General features: G+C 37.4%; 1 protein-coding gene across 1 annotated transcript in view; it reads left to right on the top strand.

Annotated features, from left to right (window-relative positions):
- The window catches only part of LOC122431607 (serine/threonine-protein kinase MRCK alpha-like), a 53,604-nt gene extending 34,557 nt beyond the window's left edge, over positions 1 to 19,047 (top strand). Inside the window, exons 9-11 of the mRNA XM_043452856.1 lie at positions 603 to 739; positions 1,414 to 1,550; positions 18,990 to 19,047. Of these exons, the coding sequence (XP_043308791.1) occupies positions 603 to 739; positions 1,414 to 1,550; positions 18,990 to 19,047 (332 nt within the window). The remainder of the gene's footprint in view (positions 1 to 602; positions 740 to 1,413; positions 1,551 to 18,989) is intronic.
- The last annotated feature ends 4,266 nt before the right edge of the window (positions 19,048 to 23,313 follow it).

Genomic DNA, 23,313 nt, shown 5'->3' with positions numbered 1-23,313 from the left:
AGCACTTTGACAATCAGAGATGCCTTAACCAAAAATGCATCCCAGCGTATTAAACAAAGTGGGATTTTACATGGGGAATGATGTGCCCATGCAATCCTCCTAGGGCAGCAGAGGCAGCTTCTGAGCTGAGCTCCCAGAGCATTTCCTGCTGCCAGCATCACTCCGTCTCTGCTGAGCCGGGTACGGCTCCCACCAGGGTCACAGAAGATGGTGAATCTGGAAGCTGCCACTGCTGCTGCAGCCCTCAGAACCTGCAACTTCTGCCAGTGTCAAGAAACACCCTGCTGCTGCAGAGTGAAGAGAGCTTTCATCCAATTCAGAAGCCATTCCTGCAGCTGTCACTTCCTGTCAATATCCAAGCCAGTAAAATTGATGTGCTGCATTTTGCAGCTCTCCTAGCTTGACTCAATTCAGAGTCTCACAGAAGGTTATCTTACCAGCAGAACTTACGTCAGGTCCAAAACTTAGTTCCAAGGGAGTCTGGGACAGGTAGTTTTTAGCATTTTGATCTCTAGGATAGAGTAGACAGAATTGCAGTGGGGGTTGAGGGAGTCAACCCATTTTACCCCCTACAATCATCTCTCTCTATTTCCTCCAAAAAGCATGTGGGTTCTCATGTCACACAGCCTGTGTAGAAAAAGCTCCAAGAGCTTGTCCGGTGCCTTTTTATCAGAAGGAAGGTGCCTTCTGCCTAGACCCACAGAAAGGCTTGGGAACAGCCTATGAAGGCCATGTCTGGGTAAGTGTCAATGTTCTGGGTTCCCATGAACTCTTAAAGAGTTTATTAATCACTTTTCAAAATGCATGTACAATATCTGTCAGAAGTATTTATGATATGTTATACAATATTAATTATATTAAATTGAAAATATGTTTTGCATCCTAAGAATATGATTTCAGAACTAAGAGTCGCTGTCCCCAATAGGATATTTTCAAATTTCCCAAAGTTTTCTATTTAGACATTACCTTGCTAATGCTGGCTTGAACAAATGCTAAAATCTGTCCTAATGATGTGACTTTGACTTCCAGTCAGCAATAATAACTTATGAGATTAAAAGTGAAAAAAATCTTCCTCAAAAATATTTAAAATCTGAGGTGATTTTGGAGTTACCCAATTTGAATTTAATGTTACCTTAGAGGCAAAGCTGTGACTGTTATTTGAAAGAATTGCTTGTGTTAATTGAAATAGTATTTAATATATTTTTCATGCACATGAATTATTGGTAATCAAAAGAATTGCCTTGCTTTTAAATTTTAATCATGTTATGTCATTGGGTTCCAATCTTTTACCAAGAAAAGTGATATATTTGTAACACATTTGTATTGTTTTAATTTTATATGTAATAATTGTGTAGTCTTTGATGTTCCAGCTTGGATTGCTTTTATTTGTTTCTTGAAAAATAAAAACTAAAGATTCCAAAGAAAGCAGGCATGAAAAAAGGATGGCAGAGGGCATTGGCCATAGTTTGTGACTTCAAACTCTTCCTATATGATATGAATGAAGAAGACTCAAAACCAAATGTTGTAGTGAGTCAAGTAATTGACATGAGGTAAGCTTTGAAAGGGAGAATGTTTTTATCAAAACAAGATCTGGAATAAAAATGGTTTCTGATATTCTTTTAAGTAGTGTTGTCACAACTTTACATTAAGTCCCCAATTTTCACCATTCCCATGAGGACTTTAAAAAAGATTTTTGCCTAAAGTTTGCATCATTACCTCTTAGGTGTGGATTATAACTGTGTAATATTTGTAAGAGTTTTTTTTTAGTCAGAAGTTTATTTTCTAATTATGTTTGCATGTGTTTATAGCAGGACTTCCCTGTTAGCTCAGCAGTAAAGAATCTGCCAGCAATGCAGGAGCTGTACATTTGATCCCTGGGTCGGGAAGATTCCCTGGAGGAGAGCATGGCCACCCACTCCAGTATTCTTACCTGGAGAATCCCATGGACAGAGGAGCCTGGTGGACTACAGTCCACGGGGTCACAAAGAGTCGGACATGACTGAAGTGACTTAGCACAGAACAGCACATGTGCATAGCACGAAAGGAAATACAACCTCAAAACCAAAAGTTCTTTACATTGAGATATTATTTATGTATTATAAAGTTCACCATTTAAAAATGTACAATCCACTGGTTTTTAGTATATCACAAGCTTTAAAACCATCACCACAACCTAATGTTAGATTTTCATCACATCAAAAAAAACAAAAACCCTTATTAATTAGCAGTCATTCTACATTCACCACTGACCCCAGCCCCTGACAACCATTAACCTGTTTCCATCTCTATGGATTTGCCTATTTTAAATTTTTATATAAATGAAATCATAAAACATGTGGAATTTTGTGACTGGCTTCTTTCACTAAGCATAATTTTTCAAGACTCACCCATGGAGCATGTATCAGGACTTCATTTTTCATGACTGATGCCCTTTGTCAGGTTGAGAAACTGGCCTTCTCTTCCTGGTTTGTTGAGTCTTTTTATCTGGAAAGGTGTTGTTGGATATTGACAGATGGTTTCTTATGTCTCTTGAGATCGTTGTTTTTCCCTTAACTCCCATGATTTATTACATTATTTTTTAATTGGAGGAAAATTGCTTAACAATGTCTTGTTGCTGTATGACACCATTAATCAACCATAATTATACACATATACCTCCCCTCTTGAGCCTCCTTCTTCCCCACCCCTGCCAATCCCACCCCTCTAGGTTGTCTTAGAGCACCAGACTGGGTTTCCTGTGCTACATAGCAACTTCTCACCAGTTACCTATGTTACACACAATAGTGTATATATGTTGACACTACTTCCTCCATTCATCCCACTCTGTCCCCACTGTGTCCACAAGTCCATCTTCGACATCTGTGTCTCCATCGCTTCCCTGCAAATAGGTTGATCAATACCATTTTTCTAGATGCCATATATATGTGGTATTTGTTGTTGTTCAGTCACTAAGTCATGTCCAAGTCTTTGCGACCCTATGGCCTGCAGCATGTCAGGCTTTCCTGTCCTTCATTATCTCTTGGAGTTTGCTCAAATTCCTGTCCATTGAGTTGGTGATGCCATCCAACCATCTTTGGTTGGCCCAGCTTCTTCATTCTTTCTGGAGCTATTTCTCTGCTCTTCCCTAGTAGCATATTGGACACCTACCGATGTGGCAGCTAATCTTCTGGTGTCATATCTTTTATATTTTCATACTGTTAATGGGATTCTTTTTTTTTTTCCAAGTCATAATGGGAACATGATTGACTTAATAATATAAAATAATTACATACAATTTTGGGGGTCGAGCAGAGTCATGTGCTAAGTGGAAGTGCATACATGCACATGTTTTCATCCACACAGCCAGTCTATGTCTTTTGTAGTACATTTAATCCATTTGCATTTCAGGTAATTATTAATATGTATGATCCTATTACCATTTTTCTAATTGTTTTGGGTTTATTTTCTGTAGGTCTTTTCTTTTTCTTGTGTTTCTTGCCTAGAGAAGTTCCTTTAGCATTTGCTGTAAAGCTGGTTTGTTGGTGCTGAATTCTCTTAACTTTTGCTTGTCTGGAAAGCTTTTGATTTCTCCATCAAATCAGAAAGAGAGTCTTGCTGGGTAGAGTATTCCTGGTTGTAGGTTTTTCCCTTTCATCACTTTAAATATATTGTGCCATTCCCTTCTGCCTTGTAGTTTCTGTTGAGAAATCAGCTGATTACCTGATGGGAGTTCCCTTGTGTGTTATTTGTCATTTTCCCTTGTTGCTTTTGATATTTTATCTTTGTCTGTAATTTTGTCAGTTTGATTACTGTGTGTCTTGGTGTTTTCCTCTTTGGGTTTATCCTGCCTGGGACTCTCTGTGCTTCCTAAACTTGGTTGACTATTTCTTTTCCCATGTTAGGGAAATTTTCAGCTATTTTCAATATTTTCTCAGGTCTTTTCTCTTTCTCTTTTCCTTCTGAGATTCCTATGATATGAATATTGGTGCGTTTAATGTTGTCCCAGAGGTCTCAGGCTGTCTTCATTTCTTTTCATTCTTTTTTCTATATTCTGTTCTGTGCCAGTGATTTCCACCATTCTGTCTTCCAGGTCATTTATCCCTTCTTCTGCCTCGGTAATTCTGCTACTGATTCCTTCTAGTAGCATCTCTGTTTGTTTGTTCTTTAGTTCCTGCAGGTCTTTGTAAATGCTTCTTGCATCTCCTCCATCGTTTTCCTGAGATCCTGGATCATCTTCACTATCATTATTCTGAATTCTTTTTCTGGAAGTTTGCCTATCTCTACTTCATTTAGCTCTTTTTCTGGGGCTTTATCTTGTCCCTTCATCCAGGACATAAATTTCTCTTTTTTCATCATGATTAACTTTCTGTAATATGATTTTTGTTTTAGCTGCTGTGGGACTGTGCTTCTTCTTGCTTCTTCTGTCTGCCCTCTGATGGATGAGGCTAAGAGGCTTGTGTAAGCTTCTTGATGGGAGGGCCTGGCAGTGGGAAAAACTGAGCCTTGCTCTGGTGGGCAGGGCCTTGTTCAGTAAAACTTTAATCCAAATATCTGTTGATGGGTGGGGTTGCACTCCCTCTCTGTTAGTTGTTTGGCCTGAGGTAACCCAGCCCTAGGCTCTAAGGTAGGGTTAAATCCAAGAGGGTTTGTGTCAAGAGGACCTTCCCAGCCTGCTGCTGCCAGTGCCCTTGTCCCTGTGATGAGCCCTTGCTAACCCAGGCCTCCACAGGAGGCCCTCCAACACTAGCAGGTAGTTTTGGTTCAGTCTCTTGTAGGATCACTGCTCCTTTCCTCTGGGTCTTGGTGCATGCAAGATTTTGTTTTTTCCCTCCAAGACTGGAGTCTCTGTTTCCCCCAGTCCTGTGGAAATCCTATAATCAAATCCCACTGGCCTTCAAGGCCACATTCCCTAGGGATTCTCATCCCTTTGTTGGATACCAAGGCTGGGATGCCTGACGTGGGGTTCAGAACCTTCACAACAGTGGCAGAACTTCTTTAGTATTATTGTTCTCCAGTTTGTGGGTCACCTACCCAGAGGGTAGGGGATTTCATTTTATCGTGATTGCATCCCACCTACTGTCTCGCTGTGGCCTCTTCTTTGTCTTTGGATGTGGAGTATTTTTTTTTTGGTGGGTTCCAGTATCCTCTTGTTGATGGTTGTTCAACAGCTAGTTGTAATCTTGGTTCTCTCATAGGAGGAGATGAATGCACATCCTTCTACTCTACTATCTGAGCACATCCCTTGTTCATGGGGTTCTTGAGGCAAAAATACTGAAGTGATTTGTCATTCCCTTCTCCAGTGATATATGCGTTAGTATATGATATTTGTTTTTCTCCCTCTGACTTACCTGTATAATAGGCTCTAGGATCATCCATCTCACTAGAACTGATTCAAATTCATTCGTTTTTATGGCAGAGTAGTAGTCCATTGTATATACATACCACATCTTCTTTATCCATTCATCTATCAGTGGACATCTAGGTTGCTTCCATGTCCTAGCTATTGTAAATAGTGTTGCAGTGAACACTGGGGTATATGTATCTTTTAGAACTGTGGCTTCCTCAGGATATATGACCAATAGTGGGATTGCTGGGTCAAATGGGAAATTTATTCCTAGTTTTAAAGGAATCCACATACTGTTCTCCACAGTGGTTGTATCAGTTCACATTCCTCCCAACAGCCTAGGAGTGTTCCCTTTTCTCCACATCCTCTCCAGCATTTATTGTTTGTAAATTTTTTGATGATGGCCATTCTGAGTGGTGTTAGATGATACTTCATTGTAGTTTTGATTTGCATTTCTCTAATAAGGAGTGACATTGAGCACTCTTTCATATGTTTATTAGCCATCTGTCTGTCTTCTTTGAAGAAATGTCTATTTAGGTCCTCTGCCTATTTAGTGATTCAGCTCTTTGTTTTCCTAATATTGAGCTGCATGTGCTGCTTATATATTTTGGAGATTAATCTGTTATCAGTTATATCATTTGCATTTATTTTCTCCCATTCTGAGGACTGTCTTTTCACTTTGCTTATAATTTTCTTCGTTGTGTAAAAGCTTTTAAGTTTAATTCAGTTCAGTTCTGTTCAGTTGCTCAGTTGTGTCCAACTCTTCGCAACCTTATGGACTGCAGCACGCCAGGCCTCCCTGTCCACCACCAACTACCGGAGTTTACTCAAACTCATGTCCATTGAGTCAGTGATGCCATCCAACCATCTCATCCTCTGTTGTCCGCTTCTCCTCCTGCCTTCAATCTTTCCCAAAGTTAGGGTCTTTTCAAATGAGTCAGTTCTTCGCATCAGGTGGCCAAAGTATTGGAGTTTCAGCTTCAACATCAGTCCTTCCAATGAACATTCAGGACTGATTTCCTTTAGGATGGCCTGGTTGGATCTCCTCGCAGTCCAAGGGACTCTCAAGAGTCTTCTCCAACACCATAGTTCAAAAGAATTGATATTCTTTGGTGCTCAACTTTCTTTATAGTCCAACTCTCACATCCATACATGACTACTGGAAAAACCATAGCCTTGACTAGACTAAGTTTAATTAGGTCCTATTTATTTTGTTTTTATTTCCATTACTCTAGGAGGTGAGTCATAGAGGATCTTGCTGTGATTTATGTCAGAGTTTACAGCTTATGTTTTCCTCTAAGAGCTTTATAGTTTCTGCCCTTACATTTAGGTCTTTAATCTATTTTGAGTTTATTTTTGTATATGGTGTTAGGAAGTGTTCTAGTTTCATTCTTTTACATGTGGCTACCGAGTTTTCCCAGCACCACTTATTGAAGAGGCTCTCTTTTCTTCATTGTATATCTTTGTCTCCTTTGTCAAAGATAAGGTGCCCATAGGTATAAGGGTTTTTTCCTTGGGCTTTCTATCTTATTCCATTGGTCTATATTTCTGTTTTTGTACCAGTACCATACTTTCTTGATGACTGTATCTTTGTGGTATACTCTGATCAGGAAGGTTGATTTCTCCAGCTATTTTTCTTTCTCGAGATTGGCTTGGCTGTTCAGGGTCTTTTGTGTTTTGATACAAATCATGAAAATTTCTGCTCCAGTTTTGTGAAAAATACCACTGATTAATTGGAATAATTAATTTTCACAATATTAGTTATTCTAATCCAAGAACATGTATATATCTCTCCATGTGTTTGTGTCATTTTTTTATTTCCTTCTTCAGTGTCTTATAGTTTTCTGCACACAGCTTTTGTCTCTTTATATAGGCTTATTCCTAGATATTTTGTTCTTTTGTTGCAATGATGAATGGGACTGTTTCTTTAATTTCTCTTTCAGATTTCTCATTGTTAGTGTATAGGAATGCAAGGGATTTCTGTGTATTAATTTTATATCCTGTGACATTACTATGTTCATAGATTAGCTCACGTGATTTTCTGGTGGAATCTTTAGAATTTTCTATGTATAGTATCATGTCATCTGCAAGCAGTGAGGGTTTTACTTCTTCTTTTCCAATCTGGATTCCTTTTATTTCATTTTCTTCTCTGACTGCCATGGCTAGGACTTCCAAAACTATGTTGAATAATCATGGCAGGGGTGGGCATCCTTGTCTTTCTCCTGATCTTGGAGGAAATGCTTTTGATTTTTCACCATTGGGAATAATATTTGCTCTGGGTTTGCCATACATGGCCTTTATTATGTTGAGATAGGTTCCTTCTATGCTTACTTTCTGGAGAATTTTTTAAATCATGAATGGGTGTTGAATTTTGTCAAAAGCTTTCCCTGCATATATTGAGATGATCGTGTTTTTTGTCTTTCACTTTGTTAATATGGTGTGTCGTAATGATTGATTTGCATATATTGAAGAATCCTTGCATCCCTGGGATAAAGCCCACTTGATCATGGTGTGTGATCCTTTTAATGTGCTGTTGGATTCTGTTTGCTAGAATTTTGTTGAGGATTTTTGCATCTATGGTCATCAGTGATATTGGCCTGTAATTTTCTTTCCTTGATTGTGTATTTGTCTGGTTTTGTTATCAGGGTGGTGGTGGCTTCATAGAATGAGTTTGGAGTTTCTCCTTCCTCTACAATTCTCTGGAAGAGTTGGAGCTGGATAGGTGGTAGCTCCTCTCTAAACCTTTGGTAGAATTTGCCTGTGAAGTATGTGAAGCCATCTGATCCCAGGCTTTTGTTTCTTGCAAGATTTGTATTGTAGTTTCAATTTCTGTGCTTGTGATTGGCCTGTTCATATTTTCTATGGTTCAGCCTTGGAAGGTTATACTTTTCTAACAATTTGTCCACTTCTTCCAAGTTGTTCGTTTTATTGGCATAGAGTTGCTCGTAGTAGTCTCTAATGATCCTATGTATTTCTGCATTGTCTGTTGTAACTTCTCCTTTTTTGTTTCTAATTTTATTGATTTGAGTCTTCTTTCTTTTCTTGATGAGTCTGGCTAATGGTTTGTTAATTTTATCTTCTCAAAGAGCCAGCTTTTAGTTTTATGGATCTTTGCTATTGTCTCCATTATTTCTTTTTCATTTATTTCTGCTCTGATCTTTATAGTTTCTTTCCTTCTGATAACTTTGGAGTATTTTTATTATTCTTTTTCTAGTTGCTCTATGAGTATAGTTAGGTTGTTTACTTGATGGTTCTTTTGTTTCTTGAGGTAGTCTTGTATTACTGTAAACTTCTCTCTTAGCCAGCTTTTACTGCATCCCATAGGTTTTGAGTTGTCACGTTTTCATTCTCATTTGCTTCCAGGTATTTTTTTTTTAATTTCCTCTTTGGTTTCTTTAGTGACATCTTGGTTTTTCAGAAGCGTATGATTTAGCCTCCATATGTTTGTGTTTTTTATAGTTTTTTTTTCCCTGAGATGATATCTAATCTTATAGAATGTGGTCAGAAAATATACTTGAAATAATTTCAATTTTTTAAAAATTTACCAATGCTTGATTTGTGATCTATCATTGAGAATGTTCCACATACACTTTAGAAAAAAGTGAAATTTGCTATTTTTGGATGGAATGCTCTGTAAATATCAATTAGGTACAAATGTCCCAATATATCATTCATTTTCTGTCTGGATGATCTGTCCATTGGTGTGGATGGGGTGTTAAAGTCTCCTGCGATTATTGTGTTAACTGTCAATTTCCCTTAATAGTTGTTAGCATTTGCCTTACATATTGATTTGATGTGCTTCATGTTGGGTGCATATACATTTATAATTGTTATAATTGTTATATCTTCTTCTTGGATTGATCCCTTGATCATTATGTAGTGTCTTTCCTTGTCTAGTCTTTATTTGAAAATCTATTTTATCTGATACGAGCTTTGAATAAGTTTTGAGTTTATGCATAATTTTATGCCCACCCCCCAAATTAAACAGTTCTAACTGAAATAAGAAAGCATCACTCCTGCTTTCTTTTGATTTCCATTTGCATGGAATATATTTTGCCAGCCTCTCATTTTCAGTCAGAATGTGTCCCTAAGTCTGAAAGTGTCCCTTGTAGACAGCATGTAGAGGGGTCTTGTTTTTGTATCCATTCAGCCGATCAATGTCTTTTGTCTGGAACATTTAATACATTTACATTTAAGGTAATTTTTGATATGTATGATCCTATTATCATTTATGCTATTTTGGGTTTGTTTTTGTAGGCCTTTTCTTTCTCTTGTGTTATCTGTCTAGAGAAGTTTCTTTTGCATTTGTTGTAAAGCTGGTTTGGTGGCGCTGAATTCTCTTAACTTTTGCTTATCTGTAAAGCTTTTGATTTCTCCTTTGAATCTGAATGAGATCCTGTTGCATAAAGTAATCTTGGTAGTAAGTTTTTTTTTTCCTTTCATCACTCTAAGTTATCCTGCTGCCCGCTTTTGGCCTGCAGAGTTTCTGTTGAAAGATCAGTTGTTAGCCTTATAGGGATCCCCTGATATGTTATTTGTTGCTTTTCCCTTGATGCTTTTAACCTTTTTTCCTTTACTTTTAATTTTTATTAGTTTGATGCGTATGTTTCTTGTCATGTTTCTCTTTGGGTTTATCTTGTATGGGACTCTCTTGGCTTTCTGCACTTGGGTGGCTATTTCCATTCTCTTGTTAGGGAAATTTTTGACTATAATCTCTGCAAATGTTTTCTCATACCTTTTCTTTTTTCTCCTCTTTTTCTGAGATTCCTATGATTCAAATGTTGGTGCCCTTAATGTTGTCCTCATTTCTTTTCATTCCTCTTAATTTTTGAGTCTGCTCTCCTCTGGTGGGGTTGGACCAGTGCCTTGTGAAAGCTTCCTGGTTGGGGGGACTTGTGTTTCCATTTCAGGTAGAACTGTTTAACTTGGGAGGTGGGCATAAACTTATTCATAGTATCTCCTTATGCTTCTTTTTAACTTCTGGAAGATCAGAAGTAAAGTACCTACTTTATTTTTCTTTCCTATTTTACTTTTGAGTTTAGTAATTTGAGGTTTCCCTGATTTTTTTCTTGGTTGTTTAGCTAAAAGTTTGTCAATTTTGTTTGGTTTTCTTCATTTTCTCTTATTTTTATACTATATGTTTTATTAATTTCCACTCTGAAATTTATATCTCCTTCATTCTGTTTGGTATGAGTTTAGTTTGCTCTTTTCCTAGTTTCTTAAGATGGGAAGTTAGGTTATAAATTGATTTGAGATTTTCACTGAATTATTTTTTTCTACCCCGTCTTCTCTCCTTTTTTTCTGGAACTTCTATTAAACATATTTTAGCATTCTTTAGGTTTCCCAAAAGACTCCGATGCTCTGTTCATTGTTCTTCATTCTTTTTTCTTTCTTTTTCTCAGATTGGATAGTATTATTTGTCCTATATTCAAGTTCAATGGTTCTCCTTTCTACCTGCTCAGATCTGTTGTTGAGCCCTTCTGGTAAATTTTTCATTTCAGTTGGACTCTTCAACCTCAGAATTTCTGTTTGGTTCCTTTTTATAATTTATATTTCCTTATTTATATTTCCTATTTGTTGAGTCATCATTATCATACTTGTATTTATTTCTTTAGGCATGGATTCATTTAGGTCTTCAAATGTATTTAAAATAGCTGATTTAAATCTTTGTGTGGTAAATCCAACATCTGGCATTCTTCAGAGATGCTCTTTTTCCTTGTGTATTGGTCATACTTCTGTGCTTCCTTGCAATGTTATGTATATATATATAAAACATTTCAGATAATACCACTGCTAACTCTGGTTATCAAATTATACCTCTTCTCCAGGATTCGTTATTATTGTTTGTTGTAGTTGTTTGCTTGTTCAATGACTTTCTTCAACTAATCAGTAAAGTCTTTATTCTTAGTCATATATGGTTACTGAAGTTTCCCTTTTGTTAACTTAGTAGTCAGCTAATGATTTTGCAGAGATTTCTTTAAATTTTTGGAACCAATGAATCTCCTAGACTTTGCTGAAGGGCTCTGGGTGCAAATGGGAGCACTTCTTCAACACTCAGCCAGGCAGTTTACAACACTTTCTACTTGTGCAAATGCTCAAGAACATTGTAAGAAATAATGGCTGAAAGCCTCCAAAGTCTGATGAAAACCATTTATATACACATTCAATGTCAGAGGTGAGAACTTGTGTCCTTCTCTGGTCTTTCCGGAGTATATACATAACCCTAAGTATGTTCACAGTTCTATGCGTGTGCATGATGATCAAGATTCTTAGCAATATGTCAGAGCTTCTCAGAACCCTTATGGATATCTCAGTTTCTGTCTTTTCCTTTTAAGATTTTTGGTTAATATATAACTCTTGTCTGACTGCTAAGTACTGGGTAGACAGCTATACAGTTAAAATACTTGTATGAAATTGTTTTCTTTAAGTGCACCTTGGGGAATAGACTTTTCCCATGGAGAGCTCTGAATCAAGTCATACACCAGCTCCTTTCTCCTCTTTCCACTTCCTGGATGTACTGTGAATACAGATGTCCATTTTTCAAGTCTAGTGAGGAGCTGTAAATAGAGCATAGTGCTAGGGCTAGTTAAACTACCACAAAGCTCATAATTCTTACTAAGTTTCAGTTGATTTTCTAAAAAATTAATTCTTCTCAGGTTGCCACAAAGCTTGGTTAATTTATAAGTTCTGTAAAGGTTGTTTCTGATGAATTTTGATAGTTTTCTGATTTTTTTTTATGAAGGAGAGAATATTCAGAGACCCTTACTTTGCTGTTTTTGACTTCACTCCAGACACTGTTTAAGTGTTTAATAAAAAATACTGAATCAGTGAAATTATAGCAAGTGTATCCTACTCAGGAAAAGGCAATATGTTCTCTGCTCCCCCTGACTTTTCCAAATCTTTTCGGGTCCTCTATACTTTCCTCTTAGTATCTCAGAGCATCTGCCCTTGGCCTTCTTTCCTTCCTTTTCTGCACGCACCCTGGGTGGTTCCTTCACTTCTTATGGTTCCAGGTAAACAGCAACTTGTGCATATTATTCTTTTATACTTATTTACCAGGTGTAGCCTGTACTGTGATGGCTGTATGGTTGCTCAGCCTGAATTTTCTGCTTATCACAGATTCTGTGGGTCTCTGTATTCATCCTATCTTATTTTTATTGCTTAGCAACAAGCACTTTTCTATATTCTTTACCTCAGCTAATAGTTTTGTCAGAAATTTGGTAGTACATTGAATAACTGATACAGAAAAGTAGATAATCTTGAAGGTGACTTTAGTAAGGTTAGTCTGGAAGTAGATTTTTAATCAAAAGTTAATTTAGGAGTGTGTGTGTGTGTATGTGTGTGTGTGTGTATGTTTGATGCTGGGCACAGGGAAAATGAAAGCAGAGTTGGAGCCAAGAAGTCCAGTCTGCAACTGTCCATCCTTCAGATCAGACGAGAGTCTGCATTAAAATGGTGGCCGCAGGAATTACCAAAGAAAAATGGGTGCAGGAAATATTACTGAAGTTACCTCATGGGACATGGTGAGTGGCAGAAAAAAGAAGATGAAGAAAAGAGTAACAATACCAGATGGTACTGAGGTTTGTAAGTCATCAAGACTGAAAAACTGAGGGTCACATTGACAGATGTTAAGGGTGTCCAAGATGGGGGATGATAGCATTAGGGGAAGGAAATGAGTTTGTTCAAAGTGTGGCAGAAGTAGAAAATTATCAACTGAGCTAGATTAAACAGACTTCTACTTTCAACCAAGATGGAGTAACAAGGGCCATATTTATATTTAACCTTTCCTCTGAAATAACAAGAAAAAAATGATTTAAGGTGCTAAACATTAGACAATGAAGGGAAACAAGTGAGGTGAGCGCTATACTTGCCCTAGGTTACTGATTTGTGAGAGTTTCCAGTACATAAAATGGGAATTCCAGGCAAACCCAGGTGAACACCCTGTACTGAAGTGATATAACTGAGAGTCCAGAGGGGCCCAGGGTCCTGAGTTGACAGGACAGAGTATCAGAGACGAGAAAGAAGGAGAGAGAGAGGGAGAGGGAGAGGAAAAGGGACTGACTGAGATCATGCACTAGCTCTGCAAGGCCCTACAGAGGATCTGGCTTGATTCAGCAAGATATTGATCAGCAAATGCATGTGAGGAAAACTACAAAATGTTAGTAAATAGAATTCAATATTATGTAAAAATTGTTTTGCATCTTGAGCAAATGTAGTGTATCTCAAGAAGGCCAGTTTACATTAAATAATCAATGTATTTTATCATATAAACAAATGGAAACAATCATGTCAATAGATACAATAAAGACATTTGATGAAATGTGTTTATATAGTCTTGATGGACACTTAGAAGGGAGTTTCTTCATCCTGATAAAAGACACCTATGAAAATCCCAAAGCTGACATCATAATTAGTGGCAAAAGAGTGAATACTTTCTCCATAAGATCAGAAAAAAGACAAAAATATTTGATCTCACCACTCTTAGTTAACACTGTATTGGATATCCAGGCCAGGGAAGGAAAAAATACAAAATACTTCCAGGTTGGAAAGAAGGAAGGACAATTATTCATAGACAAAATAAGTATGCAGAAAATTCAATGTAGTCTAAAAATACTTTTAGAACTAATAAAGGAATTTATCAAGTTTGCAGGATACTTGATAAATATACTAAAATAAATTGCATTTCTTTATACTAGCAATAAAGAATCAGAAATCAAAAATAAATAAATAATACATTTGCAATAACATCAAAATATTAAATACTTAGATATAAATCTGGCAAATGTTATGTAAGACTTGTATACTGAAAACTATAAAATATTGATGAGAGAAATTAATGAAGACTTAAATAAATGGAGAGAGACACTGTGTTCATGCATTGAAAAACTCAGTTTTTAAAAAATGTGAGTGTCCCCAAAGTTGATCTATAGTTCCACACAGTCTTAATCAAAATCCCAGTAGGCTTCTTAATTCTTTTTGTAGAAACTGACAAGCTTCAATCCAACTCCTAGAGTACACTAATGAAAATAAAAACAAAAATAAACAAATTAGACCTAATCAAACTTTAAAGATTTTGCATAGCAAAGGAAGCCGTAAACAAAAGAAAAGACAACCCTCAAAATGGGAGAAAATATTTGTAAGTGAAGCAACCAAGAAGGGATTAATCTCTAAAATATGCAAATAGCTCATGCAGCTCAATATATATATAAAAAATGCTAAACAACCCAATCAAAAAATGGACAGAAGATCTGAAGAAACGTTTCTCCAAAGAAGACATACAGATGGTTTAAAAGCATGTGAAAAGATGCTCAACATTACTAATGGTTAGAGAAAAGCAAATCAGAACTACAATAAGGTATCACCTCACACCAGTCAGAATGGCTGCCACAGAAAAATCTGCAAACAATAAATGCTGGAGAGTATGGAGAGAAGGGAACCCATTTACACTGCTGGTGGAAATAGTATGGAGAGAACAGTATGAAGGTTCCTCTAAAAACTAAAAATAGAGCCACCATATGATCCGGGAGTTCCACTCCTGGGCATATTGTTGTTGTTAGTTAGTCACTAACTAAGTTGTGTCCAACTCTGAGACCCCATGGACTACAGCATGTCAGGCTTTCCTGTCCTTCACTGTCTCCTGGAGTTTGCTTAAACTAATGTCCACTGAGTCAATGATGCCATCCAACCATCTCATCCTGTCACCCCCTCCTCTCCCTGCCTTCCATCTTTCCCAGCATTAGGGTCTTTTCCAGTAAGTCAGCTCTTTGCACCAGGTGGTCAAAGTATTGGAGCTTCAGCATCAGTCCTTCCAATGAATATTCAGGACTGATTTCCTTTAGGATGAATTAGTTGGATCTCCTTGCAGCCCAAGGGACTCTCAAGAGTCTTCTCCAACACCACAGTTCAAAAGCATCAATATTCGGTGCTCAACTTTCTTTATGATTCAAATTTCACATCCATACATGACTACCGGATAAACCATAGCTCTCACTAGACAGACCTTTGTTGGCAAATTAATGTCTCTGCTTTTTAATATGCTGTCTAGGTTGGTCATAACTTTTCTTTCAAGGAGCAAGCGTCTTTTAATTTCACAGCTGCAGTCACCATCTGCAGTGATTTTGGAGCCCAAAAAAATAAAGTCTGACACTGTTTCCACTGTTTCTCCATCTATTTGCTATGAAGTGATGGGATTGGATGCCATGATCTTTGTTTTCTGAATGTTGAGCTTTAAGCCAACTTTTTCACTCTCCTCTTTCACTTTCATCAAGAGGCTCTTTAGTTCTTCTTCACTTTCTGCCATAAGGGTGGTGTCATCTGCATATCTGAGGTTATTGATATTTCTCCCGGCAATCTTGATTCCAGCTTGTGCTTCATCCAGCCCAGCATTTCACGTGATGTACTCTGCATGTAAGTTAAATAAGCAGGGTGACAATATATAGCCTGGAACCAGTCTGTTTTTAATTTGGAACCAGTCTGTTTTTCCATGTCCAGTTCCAACTATTGCTTCCTGACCTTCATACAGATTTCTCAGGAGGCAGGTCAGGTGGTCTGGTATGCCCATCTCTTTCAGAATTTTCCACAGTTTTTTGTGATCCACACAGCCAAAGGCTTTCACATAGTCAATAAAGCAGAAGTAGATGTTTTTCTGGAACTCTCTTGCTTTTTCGATGATCCAGCGGATGTTGACAATTTGATCTCTGGTTCCTCTGCCTTTTCTAAAACCAGCTTGAACATCTGGAAGTTCACGGTTCATGTACTGTTGAAGCCTGGCTTGGAGAATTTTGAGCATTACTTTACTAGCATGTGAGATGAGTGCAATTGTGCAGTAGTTTGAACATTCTTTGGCATTGCCTTTCTTTGGGATTGGAATGAAAACATATACACTACTATATATAAAATAGATAACTAATAAGGACTGACTGTATAGCCCAGGGAACTCTACTCAATAGTCTATGGAAAAAGAATCTAAAACAGAGTGAATATATGTATAAGTAAAAAAAAATTTATTGGAGAGTGTTTAATATAAAAAAAGAAATTGACAAGTTGATTCTAAAATTCATAGGGAAATGCAGAAGAGCTAGAAAAGTCAAAACAATTTTGAAATAAAGAACAAATTAATAAATATACCCAAATATATAGAATATATATAATACACATTAAAAACATATATATTTATAATATGTAACATATATATGTAAATATATTTATATATTTTCTATTCTGTTACTTTAATATGTACAGTATTTTCAACATCTTATAATAGCTACCAACAAATGGTATGGAATTTTAGATATCCATATATTTAAAAATCAACTTTGATCTATACTTTTTCTATGTATAATAATTAACTCAAAATATATGATAGAACTAAATGTAAAACCTAAAGCTATAATGTACCTAGAAGTAAACTTAGGATAAAGCCTTTCTGATCTTGTATAAGACAAATAATTTTTAGATATAACATCAAAGCACAACAGGTAAAATTTAAAAATTGATAAATTGGATTTCATCAAAATTTAGAACTTCTGCTCTTTGAAATACACTGTTAAGAGAAGCAATAGAAATTGTGGACTGGTGGCAAATCAAATATCTGAAAAAGAACTTACATATCAAATATATAAAAATATTCTTTAAACTCAACAATAAGAAAATAGCTCAATTTTAAAAAAGGGCAAAGAATTTGGAAAGATACTCCAATAGAGAAGATGATACATATGTCAAATAAGCACATTAACAGATGCTCAATGTCATTAATTATTAGGGCAATTCAAATAAAACAACCATGAGATATCACTTTACATCCATAAGAAAAGCTAAAATTAAAGACTGTTTCAAGTATTGGAGGACTTAGATGTGGAAAACCTAAATCTCTCATACATTGCTTTGTAAATCATATAATCACTTTAAAAAATATTTAAAAAGTTAAATGCACACCTAATATGTAAAAGAGGAGAGTGAAAACGTTGGCTTAAAGTTCAACATTCAGAAAACAAAGATCATGGCATCTGGTCCCATCACTTCATGGCAAATAGATGGAGAAACAGTGGAAACAGTGGTGGATTTTATTTTTGGGGGCTCCAAAATCACTGCAGATGGTGACTGCAGCCATGAAATAAAAAGACGCTTACTCCTTGGAAGAAAAATTATGACCAACCTAGACAGCATATTAAAAAGCAGAAACGTTACTTTGCCAACAAAGGTCCATCTAGTCAAGGCTATGGTTTTTCCAGTAGTCATGTATGGATGTGAGAGTTGGACTATAAAGAAAGCTGAGCACCTAAGAATTGATGCTTTTGAACTGTGGTGTTGGAGAAGACTCTTGAGAATCCCTTGGACTGCAAGTAGATCCAACTAGTCCATCCTAAAGGAAATCAGTCCTGGATATTCATTGGAAGGACTGATGCTGAAGCTGAAACTCCAATACTTTGGCCACCGGATGCAAAGAGCTGACTCATTTGAAAAGACCCTAATACTGGGAAAGATTGAAGGTGAGAGGAGAAGAGGATGACAGAGGATGAGATGGTTGGATGGCATCACCGACTCAATCGACATGAGTTTGAGTAAACTCTGGGAGTTGGTGATGGACAAGGAGGCCTGGCGTGCTGCGGTTCATGGGTTCACAAAGAGTCAGACACTACTGAGCAACTGAACTGAACCGAAGTGAATATATAATCTAGTCATTCTGCTTCTGCTGCTGCTAAGTCGCTTCAGTCATGTTGACTCTGTGCGACCCCATAGACTGCAGCCCACCAGGCTTCTCCATCCATGGGATTTTTCCAGGCAAGAGTACTGGAGTGGGTTGCCATTGCCTTCTCCAATCTAGTCATTCTCCTCCTAGGTATTTCCCTAAGAGAACACATATGTCCACAAAGACAGACATTAACATTCATAACACCTTTATTTAAAACATCCCAAACTTGAAATAAGCCAAATGTTCATTAATGGGTGAATGGATACACTGTGGCATATCCATACAATGAAATATTATTCATCAATATATAGAAATGAAGTACCCATCCATGCAGCAACACTAATGCATCTCAAAATTATTATGCTAAGAAAAAGTCAGACAAAAAGAACATATAGTGTACCTTTCCATTTCTATAAGGTGTTAGAAAATGCAAATTAATCTAGAGTGATAGGAAGCAGATCAGTGGGGGAGTGAGGAAGAGTTCCAAGGAGGGAGAAGGGTAAGGGTTACACAGCTTTTCCAAGAAACTTGGGGGTGATGGGTACATTCATTATCTACACTGTGGTGATGATCTCACAGGTGTATACATAAATCAAAACTTATCTAATTGTCTACTTTAAATGTGTGCAGTTTATTACATGCCAAGTGTATCTCAGTAACATTGACAAAATACACAAGCAAGCTGATCTGAGCGCATATGGCCCATACTCCAGGGCCAGTGGCTTTGCAGTCGGACATGCGCTCCTTCCTTAGCTCCCTGTGAATAGGGAGTCACAGGGAGTTGACCCCACCATGAACAGCCCAGAGTTAACTTGGGTTTTCTGATAATATGCAACTGGCTGAGAACTGCTGTTACAATATTTTGATCACTGTCAGCTCCTACAAAAAAGAATGTTAAAAGTCAGGGTAATTAAGTTTGAGGATTTTGTCTGTGTATCATTGTACTCACTTTCAGGCAATTCTACTCACTCCCAGAGTCTTGCTTTTCCTGCAGGGATGGAGCTTTTTCTGTCAGTTCAGTCTGGCCCTCTGATTTTGTTCCTGCAAGGAGAAAGGAAATGCCTCGTATGTTTAAGGTAAGTGTCCATGCTGCTGTTGGATCCCTTATGCATTTTGTTTCATCCCTTTCTTGTCTGTTCATAGGGTTCAAGCTTCCTTGGGCTGGTAAAGGTATTAGTACCTGGAGGTTAAGATTTTAGAAGGGCTGTGGAATTGTTCCCCACTCCATTCCACTTGCCACAAGAAATCTAGCCCCCTAAGTCTTATTCAAACATACTATAAATAGGTTTTTGCAAGTATCACGGTCTTTCATCCTACAGTTAAACTTAAGATTTAAAATACAAATATTCCGTAGTGTGTCCATTCACTCCACACTAAGGCAATCAGACAGATATGATTCACAGCTGAAAACAGGGAAAGCTTACAAAACAGAACAGTGCTGGGGCAGAGGATGGGAAAGAAGAGGGGGAAACAATGACAGAGGAAGATTCTTCCAGGTCAGGTGTACAGGGAGGTCAGTTCATGGACCTGCAGTAACATGAGTATGCAGCTTCTAAAACTATAGTCATTTTGTAAAATAAGTCTTCTCTGAAGCAACATTTTGAAGCCATAATTCAGATTCAAACCAAGAGAACACAATGGAAAAATTGGGGGAAGATGTTATTTTGCAATCTAAAAAATAGACACTCTGCTCTTTAAAACTCATGTAAAAATTAAAGTGATTCTGGAATGGGTACAATAGGTGACAGAAAGAGCAAGGGTTGTTATTCCCTTGAGACCCTTGTGGTTAGTCAGCCTAGAAATCTTGGCCTTAACAAAGGCCATACAAGAGTATTCTTAGTTCCTTAACCCAAAGATAGACATTTATTTAGATGTTATTCAACCACCGAGAGCCCCTACAAAGATCTGGCTATTTGGAACTGACTTAGAGTGGTATCTTATTATATCACTGATGCTTACTTGATGATCACAAAAAAAAGTTGTATATAGCAATGTAGACTTTAAGCTTAATTATACAACTTAAAATTTAAATTTGATTTGCCATTTAATACTTTGGCCATCTGATGTGAAGAGCTGACTCATTGGAAAAGATCCTGATGCTGGGAAAGACTGAGGGCAGGAGGAGAAGGGGATGACAGAGGATGAGATGGTTGGCTGGCATCACCCACTCAATGGACATGGGTTTGGGTGGACTCCGGGAGTTGGTGATGGGCAGGGAGGCCTGGCGTGCTGTGGTTCATGGGGTCGTAAAGAGTCAGACACGACTGAGCGACTGAACTGACTGACTGAGTAATGATATAAATTATAGACATGTAGCAGTCAGGATAGCATGAGTGTTTCTGAATATTTCTAATGTAACAACAAAAAACTACTGAGCATTCTGTAGCATCACAATTGATTGTGATGATTGCAATTGCACAAATAATTGCCATTTCAGAGATAATCTAAAGGTGCAAAAGTGTGTGTTAGAACTGAAGAAATAGAGGCTCAGAGTGGAGGTTCTGGCATCAGATTGCCTGCATTCTACCCAGATGTGCTCTTGTCCTCGCACCCATAAAATGGAGAGAAGAATCCTAACTACCCACTGAGTTTTCTGTGAGGATTCATTCAATTGGCATATGTAAATTTCTTAGAGCAGTTCCTGGTACAGCGACAATGAAAGTGAAGGTGTTAGTCACTCAGGCATGTCGGACTCTTTGCCACGACCCCATGGACTGTAGCCAGTCCATGGAATTCTCCAGGCAAGAATACCAGAGTGGGTTGCCATTTCCTCCTCCAGGGAATCTTCCCAACTCAGGAATGGAACCCATGTCTCCTGCATTGCAGGCAGATTCTTTACACTCTGAGCCACCAGGAAATAAATAGTAGTTATTTTCATTTGATGAAGTAAAAGATCTTAGGTAGTCAGATAACACTGGTGGTTTTATGAGGATCAAAATAGAAGTGATTCTGACATTTTCCTTCTGGCCTGGCTCTGATGGCTTACATCACCTATTTTACTACTAGGAAGAGGGTAATATTATTAAAAGTGTCATTTACCAGTTGTGAGTGTAATGGAAAAATGCTAGACAGGCTGGCATAGAGAATGTCTGCTTTCTTATAACCTAGATATTCCTTACATCATTCTAGGTCACAGCTTTCCAGCTCTCAGCACCTAGTAATAGATATTCAATCCCAATCTTAGCAGATAGCGAGAATAAGAAGAATGAGTGGGTGGGCGTGCTGAGTGAATTGCACAAGATATTGAGAAAAAGACATTCCAGAGACCGGTCAATCTATGTTCTGAAAGAGGCTTATGACAGCAATCTACCCCTGATCAAAACCACCCAGACAGCTGCAATCATAGGTATGGATTTACAACATTATCCTGCTAGGTTCACACCCCTCACCACAGTCCCAGTGTCGAAATCTGAAAACGTTAACTTTATCCACAACTCATTTGTCAGCAAAACCTGATTGAATGAGGCTCGCTCTATGGGTGGCAGGGGGTGGGGGTGAGGGGAGAGGTCCTTCTTCCTCCATCCCATGGCTATTCATCAGATTCTCTGCAAAAATATATTTGATTATATTGTGGTTCTCTGCCTAAAGGGGGTGTTTCTTTAATCTACAGCTATACCTTTTCAAGTCTGAAAAATTCTTAGTTTCCAAATACATCTGACCCCAAACAGACAAAGAGTGTGACCCTGTGTGTAACTATGAACTACTTACCTTGAGGGCAGAGACTGTCCTTCAAATCCCAACACCCAATACTCAGTAAATAAATGAAAAGCAAAGGAATCAATGAATGAATTGCCAAGATTGATACTGAAAGTTTTATCAGTAAGCAAGAATACTTGCCTTTCTTAAACAGCATATTTCTGCATTAGATAATGGTGACAATAAGAGCCACTTAGCTATTGCCTCCTTGGTGACATGGAGCTAGTTACTAAGCTTTTACGTGTTAAATGCAGATAATTCCAGTTTTTCAGTTATGGAGAGGATTAAATGAACTTGTATATGTTAAGTTCTGTGCTCTGTATTCAAAGTCTTCACTTACTGTGGTATCTGCATTTTTTAGTTCTCACTGTGTTCTGACACACACCCCCATGCTTTTGTAGCTCAAGTCATGCTCACTGACAAATTATTTTATGAAATTTTTTCATTTGTGAAACATCACTTATAGCAAATATGAAGGTATATCATTACTTAACTATTATGCTTTCTTCAAGTATTCATAAAGATTACCTTACAAAATGATCTTTCTATTGAGAAAAACCATGTTTTATAATGCTTACTTGTGTAATCTGAAGGAATCATAGTACAAATTATTGGTTCTTATGTTTCTTTTCATTGAATATTTCTAATTATATATTTAATTTGACTTCTAAAATTTTTCAACACTGATAAATTGATTCACTTGGTTTGCCCCCAAATTCCTTGATGTTTTTATTTGTCAAATATAGATCAGAAAAGAATTGCTCTGGGAAATGAAGAAGGGTTATTTGTTGTCCACGTTATCATAGATGGTAAGGAGAGTCTTTAATGTTCTGGAATAACTTTAAAGTTTAATAATAATATATCAAATTTGTTCTCTTTTGTCCACATCTGGTTTGATGTGTTTTCAAGTCACAGGATGACTTGCCTACTTTCAGACATCCATAATCCTCCAGAGTTCAAACATGTTTTTAAAAAATTTCTTATTGGAATATAACTGACTTACAATGTTGTGTTAGTTTCAGGTGTACTGTGAAGTGATTCAATTATACCTGTTCATTCTTTTTCAGATTATTTACCCATGTAATTATTACAGAATATGAATAGAGTTCCCTGTGCTATACAGTAGGCCCTTGTTAATTATTTTATGTGTAGTAGGGAGTCCATATATATTCAGAAGGGATTTTACCTAAGAAGTGTGATGTAAGAACTTAATGTACCACCTTCCAGTTGATGCATGGAGGAAAACACTCTGCTTGAATGCCCTTTCCCTCACTAGTTCATTGGCACCATGAAGAGTAACAACATACATTTAGTATTTCCCAGATAAGACAGCAGAATTCTCTGTTTGTTTTGTTTGTTTTTGTTTGGTTCTCATAGTTGCTTGAGGGAGTAATGGGCGAATAGCTGAAATGAAGAGGAGCTATTCTAATGTAGCATAATGAATGTCTTGCATTCAAATGATAAGTTAGATAAAGGAGAACCTGCATTTGAAAGACATTAGCTATTCTCCATGAAAGGCGTCCCGGTCCTGGTGAGAAGACCCATGAAAGGTCACCAGGGGCCAGCATGAGAGCAGGGCCTTGTGTCTTTTTGTTCAGCACTG

The sequence above is a fragment of the Cervus canadensis genome, chromosome 30 (genome assembly GCF_019320065.1).
Source record: "Cervus canadensis isolate Bull #8, Minnesota chromosome 30, ASM1932006v1, whole genome shotgun sequence".
Lineage (NCBI taxonomy): Eukaryota > Metazoa > Chordata > Mammalia > Artiodactyla > Cervidae > Cervus > Cervus canadensis.
Note: the sequence above shows the minus strand (reverse complement) of the source record. Positions and strands in the feature narration are given on the sequence as shown.